General features: G+C 31.7%; 3 protein-coding genes across 4 annotated transcripts; 1 reads left to right on the forward strand and 2 right to left on the reverse strand.

The window, feature by feature from the left end:
• Nucleotides 1-1,873: 1,873 nt before the first annotated feature.
• LOC111681997 (serine/threonine-protein kinase hippo) lies at nucleotides 1,874-5,454 on the reverse strand. Its single transcript, XM_023443909.2, has 2 exons — nucleotides 4,001-5,454; nucleotides 1,874-3,670 (listed from the first exon to the last, which is right to left on the reverse strand). The coding sequence occupies exons 1-2, from the start codon at nucleotides 5,232-5,234 to the stop codon at nucleotides 2,865-2,867; spliced, it is 2,040 nt and encodes a 679-aa protein (XP_023299677.2). The 5' UTR covers nucleotides 5,235-5,454; the 3' UTR covers nucleotides 1,874-2,864.
• Nucleotides 5,455-6,510: 1,056 nt separating this feature from the next.
• On the forward strand, nucleotides 6,511-12,163 carry LOC111681995 (valine--tRNA ligase). 2 transcript variants are annotated; one of them, XM_046953626.1, is made up of 7 exons: nucleotides 6,511-6,882; nucleotides 7,166-7,333; nucleotides 7,908-8,962; nucleotides 9,026-9,233; nucleotides 9,308-9,316; nucleotides 10,375-11,404; nucleotides 11,477-12,163. In XM_046953626.1, exons 1-7 carry the CDS (start codon nucleotides 6,691-6,693, stop codon nucleotides 11,977-11,979), a joined length of 3,165 nt encoding a protein of 1,054 aa, XP_046809582.1. In that variant the 5' UTR covers nucleotides 6,511-6,690; the 3' UTR covers nucleotides 11,980-12,163. The 2 variants fall into 2 exon arrangements, with proteins under 2 accessions (XP_046809582.1, XP_023299675.2); XM_023443907.2 differs by lacking the exon at nucleotides 9,308-9,316 and having other exon boundaries at nucleotides 6,512-6,882.
• Nucleotides 12,164-12,332: 169 nt separating this feature from the next.
• On the reverse strand, nucleotides 12,333-16,231 carry LOC111681996 (rab proteins geranylgeranyltransferase component A). Its single transcript, XM_023443908.2, has 3 exons — nucleotides 15,989-16,231; nucleotides 14,740-15,894; nucleotides 12,333-12,949 (listed from the first exon to the last, which is right to left on the reverse strand). The coding sequence occupies exons 1-3, from the start codon at nucleotides 16,035-16,037 to the stop codon at nucleotides 12,483-12,485; spliced, it is 1,671 nt and encodes a 556-aa protein (XP_023299676.2). The 5' UTR covers nucleotides 16,038-16,231; the 3' UTR covers nucleotides 12,333-12,482.
• Nucleotides 16,232-16,462: the final 231 nt, after the last annotated feature.

A 16,462-nucleotide genomic window follows, 5' to 3' on the forward strand; every position in this document is an offset into this window, starting at 1 on the left:
TTTTTTTTTTTTTTTTTTTTTTTGGTGGCAGGCATCTAAGTTTTTGTGTTATTTTTTTATTAATTAATTAAATATTAGTTGTTGGTAAAATCATTTATTTCATAATTTTTTTTCTTGAGCTGATATGATTAAAATATTTGTAATATTTTTTTTTTAATTTTTATATATTTTTTTCGTATTTTTGCATTTTTTATAATTTTAATAAATTTTTTAAATTTATAAAAAAGATTGTGGTGTTTTTTTATAAAGCTTTATTTTTTAAAGGTTTTCTAGCAAAAGGTCGTTATTTTTTAAAAAGGGAGAAAAGTTCTTTTGCAAGGAAATCTTTGAAGGAAAACGATTAGTTTTCTTTAATAAAGTCAAAACTTTCGAGAGTTTTCTATAAAAAAGTAAAGTTTTCTATTCAAAAGACAATATTTTTAACATTTTCTCAAAAAAAAAAAAAAATATTATTGTCCGTTTAAATATAGAACTTTTTTTTTAAAATTTTTTAGAAAAATACAATCTTTCGAAGATTTTCTATAAAAAGGTAACTTTTTTTAAACTATCTTTAACAAAGATAACTATATCCAAAATTTTTCTATAAAAACTAAAACTAGACTATGTGCCAGACTATAAACTAGACTATAGACTAGATTATAGACTATAAACTAGATTTTAGACTAGACTATAGACTGGTCTATTGTCTATAGGCTAGTATATAGTCTAGTCTATAGGCTAGTCTGTAGTCTAGTCTATAGGTTAGTCTATAGGCTAGTCTATAGTCTAGTCTATAGGTTAGTCTATAGTCTATAGACTAGTCTCTAGTTTAGTCTATAGGCTAGTCTATAGTCTAGTCTATAGGCTAGTCTATGGTCTAGTCTATAGGCCAGTCTATAGTCTAATCTGTAGGCTAGTCTATAGTCTTGTCTATAGGCTAGTCTATAGTCTAGTCTATAGTCTAGTCTATAGGCTAGTCTATATTCTAGTCTATAGGCTAGTCTATAGTCTAGTCTATAGGCTAGTCTATAGTATATTCTAGACTAGTATATAGTCTAGTTTATAGTCGGGTCTAATAATCTAGTCTATAGTCTTGTCTATAGTCTAGTCTATAGTCTAGTCTATAGTCTAGTCTATAGTCTAGTCTATAGTCTAGTCTATAGTCTAGTCTATAGTCTAGTCTTTAATCTTGTCTATAGTCTAGTTTATAGTCTAGTCTATAGTCTATAGTCTAGTCTATAGTCTAGTCTATAGTCTAGTCTATAGTCTAGTCTATAGTCGGGTCTATAGTCTAGTCTGTAGTCGGGTCTATAGTCTAGTCTATACTCTAGTCTATAGTCTAGTCTATACTCTAGTCTATAGTCTAGCCTATAGTCTAGTTTATAGTCTAGTCTATAGTATAGTCTATAGTCTAGTCTATACTCTAGTCTATAGTCTAGTCTATAGTCTAGTCCATAATCTAGTCTAAAGTCTAGTCTATAATCTATTCTACAATCTAGTCTATTGCCCATTTTATAATGTAGTCTATAGTCAAGTCTAGTTTATAGTCTATAGTCTAGTTTATAATCTAGTCTATAGTCTAGTCTATACTCTAGTCTATAGTCTAGCCTATAGTCTAGTCTATTGTCTAGTCAATAGTCTAGTCTATAGTCTAGTCTAGTCTAGTCCATAGTCTAGTCTAAAGTCTAGTCTATAATCTATTCTAAAATCTAGTCTATTGCCCATTTTATAATGTAGTCTATAGTCAAGTCTAGTTTATAGTCTATAGTCTAGTTTATAATCTAGTCTATAGTCTAGTCTATAGTCTGGTCAATATTCTTGTCTATAGTGAAGTCTATAGTCTAGTCAAAATTTTCTATAGAAAAAATGAAATATTCCAAAATTTTCTATTGAAAAGAGAATCTTTGAAAATTGAATTATTTTTTTTTAATTTGTTTATTTACTTTTGTATTAAGAAGTATTTGTTTTTTTTTCGAAAAAGTTAAAAGTTTCCTTTACTAAAAAGCAAATAGTAGAAATAAAACTTTTGTTCTCCCTTTAACAGAAAACAACCGGCCTTTATGGTTTTTTTTTTTTTTCTTGTTTAACTTTTGTTAAATATTCTATATATTTTGTTTCTTTGTTTCTTATGAGCACATAATTTTCTTAAAGACTCTAATACAAAATAAAGAAGAATAAAATTTCGATTTCAGAGCAACAACAAGCTAAACCAAAAAAACACAACTAATTAAATAACATACATAAATTTTTGTTAATTTTTGTTTTGTTTCATTCATAATAAATCATACAAATAAATTTCTTATTTATCAAACAAATTCAAACTAAAAGTAAAAGAAATTACATAAAAATTATAATATTTCTTCTACATGCACTTATAGTTTATATAGAATAGAATTTCAAAGAAAAACAACAAAAATTTTTAAATTAGAAAAAATCTCACGTTTTTCTCTGCTTCCCGGTGCGGGTTAATTATGACGACGACAAATAAAAACTGTAAAGTGTTTCGTTTTCTAAAAGAGATTCTCTCACTCATCAATAATTAAAGAATTAAATTCTACCTTGAGTATATATGTATTAACTTTTGTTGTTTATATTTAGTAAAAGTAAGAACGATAAAAGTAAATGTTTTTTTTTCAACCAAAACACTCCTTCTATTCCTTGTCGTCTTTAGCACTTCGTCATCATACTGAGAATCATTATAATAATTATTATTATGTTTAATTAATATAAACAAAAATTGTATTTTTTTATATTTATATTGTTTCTCATTTTGTTTGTTTGAATATTGTTTGTGGTTTTCATGTTGTTTCTTTTCATCGTTCTTTTCTTTTATAATTTTTAAAAAAATCTCTATCTTTCTTCTTTTGTTTACACCATTTTTAACATTAAATTTTAATTAAATTATTATTAATATTCTGTTGACGTTTACGTTTGGCATTCATGGCATCAACAATGGGTTGGCGTTTGGCATTGTATTTCTTATTGAGTTCCTCGATTTCTTTTTCCATTTCAGAGTCAATATTATTGAGACGTTGATTTAAATCATCGAATGTAAGAAATTTCAAAAATTCAAATTCACCATCCACATAGGTATGGGATTGTGTGTGTAAATGATGATGAGGATGATGTTGGGCTGGTGGTTGAGGATGTTGTTGTTGTTGTGGTGGCTGTGGATAGGCAGGATGTGGTTGCATTTGATGCTGTTGCTGTTGATTTAAAGCTAAAAGATGTTGTTCATTAACCATGGGATTAACACCATAATAAGCAGCAGCGGCTGCGGCAGCAGCATTTGCCGCAGCCTGCTGTTGCATTTGTTGTTGCTGTAAATGTTGTTGATGCTGTTGCAGGCCGTATTGATTAATGGCTGAGATTTGTTGGAAATGCATTTCCATATTATTTTCCCAATTGGTATCATTTGAATTGGCATTCGATAGCGGTGGATGCTGCAGTTGTTGATGATTATTGAGATTATGATTATTTACATTTGAGGCCTGATTATTGGCCTGCGCAGCGGCTAGAGCAGCAACATGAGCTGCAGCGGGAGAATACTCTGTGGCTTTGTCGGATACATCGGCGGTAGGATTTTTACGTTCGAAATGATCCAGGAACTGTGGACGATAGCGTGGCTTAACGAAATCATTACGTTTGGTCGTAGATGAATCGTCGGAATCGGAATTGATAACCATGGTGCCTAGAAAATTGATTTTGTAAATAAAAATTAGTACAATATTTTCAAATTTAGATATAATCTAAGATGGTTATGTCAGTCTTCAATGCATTCATGTATCCATGTACCTATCTATCTATCTATCTATCTATCTATCTATCTATCTATCTATCTATCTATCTATCTATCTATCCATCTATTTTTCTATCTATCTATCTATCTATCTATCTATCTATCTATCTATCTATCTATCTATCTATCTATCTATCTATCTATCTATCTATCTATCTATCTATCTATCTATCTATCTATCGATCTATCTATAACAATATTTTTTATACCGCCAGAACTTACCCAAATTAGACTCTAACTCTACCATAGTACCACTATCCACTGCCGCTATATCACCGCCATCCGCCGCCTTATTAGCCGCAGCACCACCTATACCGCCCATTTTACCCGGACACAAGGTACCCGTATCTTCGGGATGTGAAATCATTGTAGCATCCGAAGCATTTGAGGTCTGCTGATATTCACCGAATTTCTCCGGCACCAGAGTGCCAGGATCATCGATAAACGTCTTAACCGTCTCAGCGGGAAATTCATGTTCCTCTTCGTGTAAGAGATCTTCTTGTTGGGTAGCCAAACTTTTAGCTTGACTTCCCTGCACCGAACCCCCTGCTGAGCGGGCAGTTCGTTGTTGTTCACGTATGGCACAGGTTTCTTCGATCATAGGCTTTAAAATACCACGCTGTTTTGCATTGCGTATAAATTCATGTTCCAAAAGATCAGAGGCGGTGGCTCTCTCTTCGGGATTCTTAACTAGACAACGACTAACGAAATCTATAAATTCAGTGCTCCAACGATCGGGTTCACGGAAAGATGGTGGTGGTTTTTGTGGTATCATAAATATGGCACGCATGGGATGTATGTCACCATATGGCGGTTTACCCTCGGCCATTTCCAAGGCGGTTATGCCTAATGACCATATATCCGCCACACAATCATAGCCTATTTCCTCTATGACCTCAGGAGCCATCCAAAAGGGGGTGCCTATAACAGTATTCCTCTTAGCCATGGTATCGGTCAACTGACCGGCCACACCAAAATCTGCCAGTTTAGCAAAGCCCTCTGTATTTAATAAAATATTACCCGCCTTTATGTCACGATGTATTTTCCGGCGCAAGTGTAAATAAACTAAACCCTTCAGAGTGTCCGACAGTATGGTGGCAATTTCATCTTCGGTCAGTGTTTTCTTGCGTAAACGCATTATATCCGATACACTGCCAGCACCACAGTACTCCATACAAATCCACAGATCGTATTGTTTAAAATATGAACCATAATAGCGCACCACATATGGCGAGTCACATTGTTGCATTATCGAAATCTCTTTGATAATATCATGCAGGTCAGACTCTACCGGCACCAGTTTAATGGCCACTATGGAACTACTTTCTTTGTGTAGAGCTTTATACACAGAGCCATAGCTACCCTCGCCTAATTTGCATATAATGTCAAAGACCTTTTCCGGTGGCTGCAACAATGATTCCTCTGACAATTTTTTTAATTCACTTTTGGAAGACATTTTCCCACATTCACGCACCAAAAACAATTATTTATCACGTCTATTGTTTATATTTTATAATGGTTTTGCGAATATTTCCTATTTTTCACCGTTTAATTGCATTAATTTAACACATTTTTTATCTTTTTGAAGGCGTCGAAAATTCTATTTTTTCCCTTGAATTGGTTTTTTTTTCGTCAAACAAAAGAAAGAAGAAATAAATGAAAATCTGTGTGAGAAGAGAAAAAAACTTTTTGCTGCTTCAAATGTCAAAGTGTTTAGAGGAATTTTTTTATTGTTGTTGTTCACCTGCACCCAGGCATGGAAAATGAAGTACTATTGAATTTTATTCAATACTTTTTGACAACATCTCAGTACAACGCCGATATATTAAGAACTTTTTATAATCATAGAATAGCTTATAAAGTAATCAGTGGTCAAGATCGTAGACCAGTCAATAGACAACTTCTTAGACTAGTAAAAAACATGTTCATAGACTAATCAATCGACTAGTCAAAAAAATAGTTCACAGACAAGTTTGTAGACTATTGAATAGACTATTCAAAACTATCAATTATTCATTGAACTAGTAAGTAGACAAGATAATAGATAAAAAGCCAAAAGGAATTTTTCGAACAAAGTTAATACTGTTAGACAAATTTAACTATCCATACCTGCTCTAGTGTCGAAGAATTGAAAAGTCGACTTTTTATAAGTAGAGTCTATAAATTCGACTTTTTTCGAAAAGTCAAGTAGACTATGACCTGGTGGACACTAGGAAACTTTTGTTGAGAAACATTTTCTTAATTCTCTTTTGAAGTTTCCAACATAGAAACCACGCAAAATCAAATGTTTCCCTAAAAAGATTCATAGTGTGGAGCGGTACTATTTTGTCCTAACAAAGTAGATAGAATTTTTAGAAATTTTCTTGCAAGAAACATGGCGAATAATTGATTTTGTTAATAAATATTAGAAATAAAAGGGAGGCCTAGATTAATAATGTAGAAAAAGTAGACAATTATATAAATAATCGAAAACATACTTTTCATAATGCTAAAGTCGGAAAGTCGCCTTTTTTTAAATAGGAAAGTCTACCTTTTTGTTTCAACCATACAACTAAAGTATATTTATAAAATGGGACTTTAGAATTACAAATACCACAAGTAATTTGTTTTTGTTGTATTCGTAATAACGTCAAAATTTGTCTGTTGTTTGTGTTATAAAGTCATCAATTGACAACTTAATGACATTTGTTTTTGTAGAAAAAAAGTTATCAGCTGGTATAATGAGAACACTTTCAAAATACACTTTAGCCACAACATTTCGTGGCACTTGCACACGTTTTCCGTAATATTTCATCAGCAACATTGCACTGCAGTGCAGCCGGAGTGATTGCAACAAATAATTAACAATTAAATCATAAATATATTAATATATTTCATAAGTAACTACAGTATTCCAAGAGTGTATAGGAAAAATGCCCGAAGAACAACAACCTGCTGTAAATGGTGAAGCTCCAGCTGCTGGTGAGGCAGGCGCCCCACCAAAAACAGCCAAACAATTAGAAAAGGAAGCTAAAAAAGCCGAAAAATTAGCTAAACTTCAAGCTAAATTGGAGAAGAAAGCTGCTGCACCTCCAGCGGCCACGGAAAAGAAAGAAAAACCTGAGGTAAGTGATCAGAAAATGCAATTTACCGATGAGTAAGTCTTGTTGTCATACTCATGAAAGAAGTAAGGTTAGCTTTATGTATTAGAAAGTACAAGTGTTGTTGGCAATGATTTGAAATGGAAAGGGGGAGTACGGTAATGGCCGGAGATGTTTGTATACAATTGTCGTGAATAACAATTGTTATGCTTTTATTTTATTTAATTTAGAGAAAGTTTAATTGTTTTGTATTTTGTGTTTTTTTGTTAATTTTTGTTTTTTGTTTATTACCTTTCCTTTTTTACAGAAAAAAGCCAAAGAAGTTAAAGAGGCTGCAGTTTATACTGCCAATACTGCCCCCGGTGATATGAAAGATATATCCGGTGCCTTGCCTGATGCTTACAGTCCCGGCTATGTGGAGGCTCAATGGTACAGTTGGTGGGAGAAGCAAGGTTTCTTTAAACCTGAATATGGTGTAAGTAATTTTTTTGGATTTCTTTTCATGTAAATGAGGAATTGACACCTGGTGGTCGGTAGTTGTGTAATGATTCTGTAGTAATCTTTAGGAGAGAGCAAGAAGAGATAGAGTGATAGAAATGTTGTGATAAATACGATTTAAAAGTTGTATTTACGTATTGGACTTAGTCCATTAAGTATAAAATAAGTTGTTGACTAAGCTGAAAGAAGTTTCCGACATTCATCTTAGGATGTTAGTTAGTTTGTTTATTAGAAACTAACATACTTTTCTAATGCCCAGTATTACTCTGCATATAGAGACACTGTTCATATGTAGTTTATTGTTTATTTTTTATCTTAAATGCCTCATCTGTTGGTTTGATTCATTTGTTTGCTTATTGATTAGCAAAGGGCACAATGACGACACAAATTACAATATATATTATAGAATACATAAAAATCGATATCTTATACAAAGCTAGACAGATCTTTACAATGCAAAATAATTACATATCATTTTAGGTTTGCATTATCAAAATTTTTGTCAATTCTTATGTCTTTTTAATATCTACGAAAAATTGTTTCTCTTACAGCGTTCCAGCATATCCGAACCAAATCCTAATGGTAAATTTGTCATGGTCATTCCACCACCCAATGTAACCGGATCCCTGCATTTAGGTCATGCTCTTACCAATGCCATTGAAGATGCCATCACTCGTTACAATCGCATGAAGGGTAAAACTACACTCTGGGTGCCTGGTTGTGATCATGCTGGTATTGCTACACAAGTTGTGGTGGAAAAATTGTTATGGCGTGATGAAAAACTTACACGTCACGATTTGGGACGTGAAAAATTCATTGAACGAATTTGGGATTGGCGTCGTGAGAAAGGTTGTCGTATTTATGATCAATTAAAATCTTTAGGTTCTTCTTATGACTGGAGTCGTGTGGCCTTTACCATGGATCCTAAATTGTGCAAAGCTGTAACTGAGGCCTTTGTTCGTTTGCATGAAGATGGCAGCATTTATCGTAGCTCACGTTTGGTCAATTGGTCTTGCGCCTTACGTTCTGCTATTTCAGATATTGAAGTAGATAAGATTGATATTCCTGGCCGTACATTCTTCTCCATACCCGGTTATGACGAAAAGGTAGAATTTGGCGTTTTGGTGAAATTTGCCTATAAAGTAGAGGATTCCGAGGAAGAGATTATTGTCGCTACCACACGTATTGAAACCATGTTGGGTGATACTGCCGTAGCTGTTCATCCCAATGATGAACGTTATAAGCATTTGCATGGCAAGTTCGTAAAGCATCCCTTCTGTGATAGACGTTTGCCTATTGTATGTGATGAATTCGTTGATATGGAATTCGGTACTGGTGCTGTTAAGATTACACCAGCTCATGATCCCAACGATTATGAAGTGGGTAAACGTTGCAATTTACCTTTCATTACCATTTTCAATGATGATGGTTATATCATTGGTGATTATGGTGAGTTTACCGGCATGAAGAGATTCACTTGCCGTAAACAGATTTTGGTGAAATTGAAGGAATTGGGTCTATACAAGGAAACTGTTAACAATCCTATGGTGGTGCCGTTCTGTTCACGTTCTAAGGATGTTGTAGAGCCTATGATTAAACCACAATGGTAAGTTATAGTTTTCATACATATAACAAATGATTTTTTTATTCAATATATCTTCTTGTTAAGGTATGTTAAATGCTCCGAAATGGCTGAGAAAGCTACCGAAGCTGTACGTTCGGGTGAGCTTAAGATCATACCTGAACATCATACCAAGACTTGGTATCACTGGATGGATGGCATTCGTGATTGGTGTGTGTCACGTCAATTGTGGTGGGGTCATCGTATTCCTGCCTATCATGTTACCTTCACTGATCCCTCTATACAAAGTGGTTCGGTAAGTTTTTATCTAAATGTGAATTGATTGAAACTATATTGCAAGATCTTATTTACATGTCTGACTTTTGAAAGGTTTTAGTGGTAAATTTTTTATTGAAATTTTAAAAACCAAAAAAATTTCGAAAGGAAATAGTAGAGTTATCGATAATTCACAAAAATTGTAAAGTAATCGATAAGTTTGAACATTTTTCTAAAACAAATTGTAAAATTATCGATAAAAGTTATTTTCTAAAAAAATTGTAAAATTATCGATAACTTTGAAAATTTTCTAAAAAAATTGTAAATTTATCGATTACTTTGAAAATTTTCTAAAGAAAATTGTAAAGTTATCGATTACTTTGAAAATTTTCTAAAGAAAATTGTAAAGTTATCGATTACTTTGAAAATTTTCTAAAGAAAATTGTAAAGTTATCGATTACTTTGAAATTTTTCTAAAGAAAATTGTAAAGTTATCGATAACTTTGAGAATTTTCTGAAAAAATTGTAAAATTATCGATAACTTTGAAAATTTTCTGAAAAATTGTAAAGTTATCGATAAAATTTTCTAAAAAAATGTGAAATTATCGATAATTTTGAAAATTTTCATTAGAAAATTGTAAATTTATTGATTACTTTGAAGTTTTTCTAAAGAAAATTGTAAAGTTATCGATAACTTTGAAAATTTTCTAAAGAAAATTGTAAAGTTATCGATAACTTTGAAAATTTCCTAAAGAAAATTGTAAAGTTATCGATTACTTTGAAAATTTTCTAAAGAAAATTGTGAAATTATCGATATTTTTCAAAATTTTCTTAAAAAAAATTATCGATAATTTCACAATTTTCTTAAGAAAATTGTAAAGTTATCGATAATTTTGAAAATTTTCTTAAAAAAAATGGTAAAGTTATCGATAACTTTGAACATTTTCTAAAGAAAATTATAAAGTTATCGATAACTTTGATAATTTGCTAAAGAATATTGTAAAGTTATCGATAACTTTGAACATTTTCTAAAGAAAAATGTAAAATTATCGATAATTTTGAAAATTTTCTGAAAAAATTGTAAAGTTATCGATAACTTTGAGAATATTGTGAAAAGCATTGTCGAGTTATCTTATTCATGATTAACAAAATGATGATTAAACCTCCCCCTTTTTCTTTAGTCCGACGATGAAGCCTACTGGATTGTGGCCCGTACACCCGAGGAGGCTTTAACTAAAGCCGCCGAAAGATTCAATGTTGATGCTAGCAAAATTAAACTTAACCAAGATGAAGATGTACTCGATACTTGGTTCAGTTCTGGTCTCTTCCCCTTCTCAGTATTTGGCTGGCCCGATAATACTGGTGATTTAGAAGCCTTCTATCCTACATCCCTCTTGGAAACAGGTCATGATATTCTTTTCTTCTGGGTGGCTCGTATGGTCTTCTTTGGTCAAAAATTATTGGGTAAATTACCCTTCAAAGAGGTTTACTTACATCCTATGGTGCGTGATGCTCACGGACGTAAAATGTCCAAATCTTTGGGTAATGTTATTGATCCCATGGATGTTATACATGGTATTACTTTGGAAGGTCTGCATGCTCAATTGATTAACTCTAACTTGGATCCACGTGAAATTGAAAAGGCCAAGGCAGGTCAGAAACAAGATTATCCCAATGGTATTCCCGAGTGTGGTTCGGATGCTTTACGTTTTGCTTTGTGTGCCTATATTACACAGGCACGTGATATTAATTTGGATATTAATCGTGTCCAGGGTTATCGTTTCTTCTGTAACAAACTATGGAATGCCACTAAATTTGCTCTCATGTACTTTGTGGGCGCTGAAAAATACTCTTCAGATTTACAATTATCGGGCAGTGAAAACAATATGGACGTATGGATTCTATCACGTTTGGCAGCTGCCATTGAGGCGTGCAATAATGGTTTTGAACAATATGATTTTGCTGCTGCCACCAGTGCCTGCTATAGTTTCTGGTTATATGATTTGTGTGATGTTTATTTGGAATGTTTAAAACCTATTTTCCAAAATGGCACCGACGAACAGAAGGCCTCGGCTCGTAAAGCTTTGTTTGCTTGCTTAGATTATGGTTTAAAGTTATTATCACCATTTATGCCTTTTATTTCCGAAGAATTGTATCAACGTTTGCCTAGAGCTGATAACACACCCAGTATATGTGTGGCTGCTTACCCAGGTAAGTGAAAAGATTGTTAAGATTTGGGAAATAAATAAAATTGGTTTTGTGTGTGTGTGTTCTAACCAACAGCTAATACCGCTTGGCGCAATGAACAGGTGGAAAAGGAGGTTGATTTTATGCAAAAGGCAGCACGTATCATACGTTCCGCACGTTCCGACTACAATTTACCTAATAAAACTAAAACCGAAGCCTATATTGTATGCACCGACAGTCAACCTAATGATATACTCAAGAAATATGCCAGTGATTTGGCCACTATTTCGTATTGCTCTAAAATTGAATTCGATACAACACCTCCAGCTGGCTGTGCTATTCTTACTGTTTCTGGCCAATGTGAGGTACATTTACTACTCAAGGGTTTGATTGAAGCCGATAAGGAAATTGCCAAATTACAAAAGAAACAAACACAACTAGAGCAAACTGTTAGTAAATTGAAACAGGCCATGGAAGCTGGTGATTATGCCACCAAGGTACCAGTTGATGTACAAACTGCTAATACGGAAAAATTACAACAATCAGAAGCAGAAATTATACGTATTACCCAAGCTATGGAAACATTGAAATTAATGTAATTTGTAATCTACAATGTTTAGTGATAAGAGACATGAAAGTAAAGGCAGTTTATTAAGTGATTAGTTTAAATGTTTTAAAGTGACTTAAATGTTGGCATTTTTTTTTGTAATTCATTTCACAAAACTTTTTAAGATTTCCGCAGTGTTTTTCTTTTTTATTTATTATATGCAAAAGAATTTAAATTATTTTTTTCTATTTTACGTTAACTTTTAGCTTAAAAAAAAAAACTCAAATAAATGACGAATATCAAAATGCATTTTAATTGTTTTCATTCAGCTTCATTTAGTTTAAATAATAAACTATTGTTTATAATAGAAAACAAAAAATTAAATATTTTTGTTTTTTTTAATAGTTTTATATAATAAAAGTGCTTTTTTTATTTGTTATACTTTTATCAATTATAAATAGTAATAAAAATATGCCGTGATTATACTGTTTTAAGCCTTAAAATAGTAAAAAAATATAAAGAAAGTCCTTAATTTTGCAATAATTACTGCCGTCTCTATTCCGAAATCATTTCCTCACTTGCCGCCTCTACATTAGTAGAGTTCACGGCTGCATCTTCTTCTATTTCCATTTGTTCGGTAAATGCTTCTAATTGACGCAATTGTTCGCGTAAATCATCTGGCAGCTGTTGTTCACTCAATGCCTTAGGATCTTCTCCTTCAATAACAATCTCTTCTGGATCAGGAGCTCTTGGTAGAAATTCCGAATTTTCATATAGTTTAGAGAAAATAGCACGAGCATTATCAATAGATAAATCATAGTCTAACTCATAGTAGGGTGGTGCTGTACTATAGATTAAAGTTGAAAGATTATTTTCCAATTCATAACTGGCTATGGAGAAGTATGAGGAGTATAATAGTTTAGGTGCTGTTGGTAAGGAGTTATTGAATACTTGTTGCACAAAAGGTTCCAAGTCCATGCTGGGTTGATCGCTTATGGCTGGGGTTGTTAAGTGGAAAATGACTGGAAAATAGAAAGAATAAAGTTAAGTTACTACTTCTGCAGAAAAACGTTTACTAGTTATCGAAAATTCAATAATTTTCTTTGTAAAATATAAATATATCGATAATTCAAACATTTTCTTTAAAACTTTTTTAAATTTATCGATAACATTAAAATTTTTAAAGAAAAGTTATCGTTAACTACAATTTTCTTTAGAAATTTTTCTCAATTATCTATAATTAAACAATTTTCTTTAAAAAAAATTTCCAAATTATCGATAACTTAAGAAACTTTTCTGAATTATCTATAAATCAACAATTTTCTTTAAAAAATTCCAAATTATCGATAACTTTACAAATTTCTTTAGAAAATTATCGATAACTCTACAATTTGCCTGAGAAAATTCTCAATGTTATAGATAAATTTACAATTTTATTTCGAAAAATTTCCAATTTATCGATAACTCTACAGTTTCTTTAATAAATTTTCTGAATTATCGAAAATTAAACAATTTTCTTTAGAAAAATTTCCAAATTATCGAAAACTCTACAAAATTGATTTGTTATTGATAACGAGACAATTTTCTTTAGAAAATTTTCCGAATTATCGATAACTCTACAATTACCCCAGAATATTTTCCAAATTATCTTTAAAATTCACAATTTTCTTAAGAAAACATTCGGAAATTATCGAAAATTAAACAATTTTCTTTAGAAAAATTTCCAAATTATCGATAACTCTACAAATTTCGTAAGAAAATTATCAGAGTTATCGATAACTCTAAAAAATTTCAAAGTTATAGATAATATTAAAATTTTCTTTAGAAAATTTTGCGATTTATCGATAACTATAAATTTTTTTTAGAATATTTATGAAATTATCGATAACTTTATAATTTTCCTTAGTAAACTTTCGGAAAATTATCTAAATTATTGATAATTAAACAATTTTCTTTAGTAAATTTCCAAATTATCGAAAACTCTAAAAATTTCTGTAGTTATCGATAACCAGACAATTTTTTTTAGAAAATTTTCTGATTTATCGATAACTCTACAATTTTCTATAAAAAATTTTCGAATTACCTGTATTTCTACAGTTTTTTACCGATTTATCAATAACTCTAAAATTTCTTTAGAATATTTTCGAAATTATCGATAACTTTAAAATTTTTTATCAAACTTTACGAATTATCGATAAATTTACAATTTTCGCAGTTATCGATAACCAGGCAATCTTTACAGTTATCGATATAGAAAATTTTCACAGTTATCGATAACCAGACAATTTTCTTTCTAAAATTTTCCAAATTATCGATAAATCTACAATTTTTCGAATTATCGTTAACTCTACTCTTTTTTCTAAAATATTTTCAGAGTTATCGATAACTAGACAATGTTCTTTATAAAATTTTCCGAATTATCGATAACTAGACAATTTTCTTTAGAAAAAATTACCAAATTATCGATAACTATACAATTTTCTTTAAAAATGTTTCACACTTATCGAAAACTAGACAATTTTCTTTATAAAATTTCCCGAATTATCGATAACTAGACAATTTTCATTAGAAATTTTCACAAATTATCGAAAAATATACAATTTTCTTTAGAAAATTTTCAGTTATAGATAACTACAGTTTTTCTTAAGAAAATTTTATTAGTTATCGAAATTTCTGAATTTTGTTTTTCGAAAATTTTTAGATTTATACATATTTCTACAATATTTTTAAAACATTTTCATTTTCTTTGGAAAATTTTCGTTGTTATAGATAAATTGAACAATTTTCTTCACAAAGATGTTTTTATACTTACACAATCCCTTAGGACATGTTCCCGAATAATGAGACAACTGTATGAGAATAGCTTCACGTTTACCCTCCCCATCAATTAGTCTCAAAAGATTAACACCCCCACCGCCATTATTAAGCTCTTCACTGCCCAATGGTGTAGAGGCCAAAAATATAGCTCTCGACAAATAATTCTTTGGCTGAGATCCTCTCAACTGCTTGGGCATATTGTTCGAAGAACAAACAATATTCTTAGCCTTTATACACTGTTGACCATCCACCTCTATGGTAGCCATTTGAGCGGACTCATCCACATTCACCGCAGTAATTTGTCGTTTCAAACAGTAAATGCCACCAAAAACAGCACACAGTCGACAGAAACATTGTGGTATTTCACCACAACCATACATGGGAAAAATAAATGGAGTATTGCCGTAACGGCCGAGACTCTGCAAGAACTTTTTGGTACGTTCCATACCCACTTCAAAGGGTGTCTCCTCATTGGCCATGGCTATGGCTTGCATTACACATTTATTGATTTTTTCCGTTACCTTTTGCACACGCAAGTATTCAGCAAATGTTTTGCCTCTAAATTCGGAAGTATCCTCTTCACATTTGTCCTCACCAAAGGTTAGACACAAAGTAAGAAATTTCATTAGCAGACGTTTTTCTACTATGCTCAAGTCTTTTGTATTGAAAACATCACTGCGAGAACAGGGTACATTTAGTAGTTGACCTTGAAATTGAGTGCATATACGATCTACTGCCCTAAACTCAGCATAACGGCAAATATTTGAGGATATAAGCAGCTGGACTAAGGAGCCGGAGGAATATAAAATCTTAGGACACAAGTCCAAATTAAATTTACGCGATAATTTCATTAGTTTATCCACAGACCATTGTTCTTCTTGTGTTTTTGATTTCATATCATCCGTTTGATTGGCTGCACTTTCCTCGACAGTTTCAACCACCGCCTCCACTTCAGCTGGTATATGCCATTCATATCTAGCATTACGTATCTCATTGTTATTACCACAGTCTTGAGACTGTTGCAGGAATGTATTGTAGGCATCTAAATTAAATGAGGCCCACGAGCCACCATAATACTCATTGGGATCTATGTGTAGTACAGTTTTGCCAATTCTACTGGCAGCAGCTGCCACACAAGATTCTGGAAAACCTATAGTAGAGAAAGAAAATTAAATTATTAATGATTCATCATCGTTTAGCTGTGTGTATTCGCAGACATACAACATATTGTTAGCTTTACTTACCAGTTCCAATAACTATTAAATCAAATTCTTTGGGTAATTCATCCTCCATGTTTGAAGTTTTATATATTTTTCTTTTCAATTAACTTGTTTTTTATTGATTTTTTTCCGTTTAATTAAAAATTATATACAAAAGTTGTAATTTTTCTTCCATTTGAAGGATAAATAAAAAATAGATGACGTTTATTTGCTGTCTTTCAGCTGGTACCAAGGCGAATTCATACAAGGTAATGGTAGTTGTTCGATTGTTTTTTTATTCTGTATGGAAATTGACAGTTTCATTGTTAAGAAAATTCTCTTTATATGTAAAGATTGGCAGTGTAAATTACCTAAGTGGGTAACCTTGTAAAAATTCCTTTTCATTGCAAAAATATGTAACCGGGTGACTCAAACAGAAGTTAATATTAGGCAACAACATGTTTCATATATTTTTACAAGTTGTATTAATATACAGTTGGTGCTGAATATTTGCAATAA

This window comes from Lucilia cuprina, chromosome 6, assembly GCF_022045245.1.
Source record: "Lucilia cuprina isolate Lc7/37 chromosome 6, ASM2204524v1, whole genome shotgun sequence".
Lineage (NCBI taxonomy): Eukaryota > Metazoa > Arthropoda > Insecta > Diptera > Calliphoridae > Lucilia > Lucilia cuprina.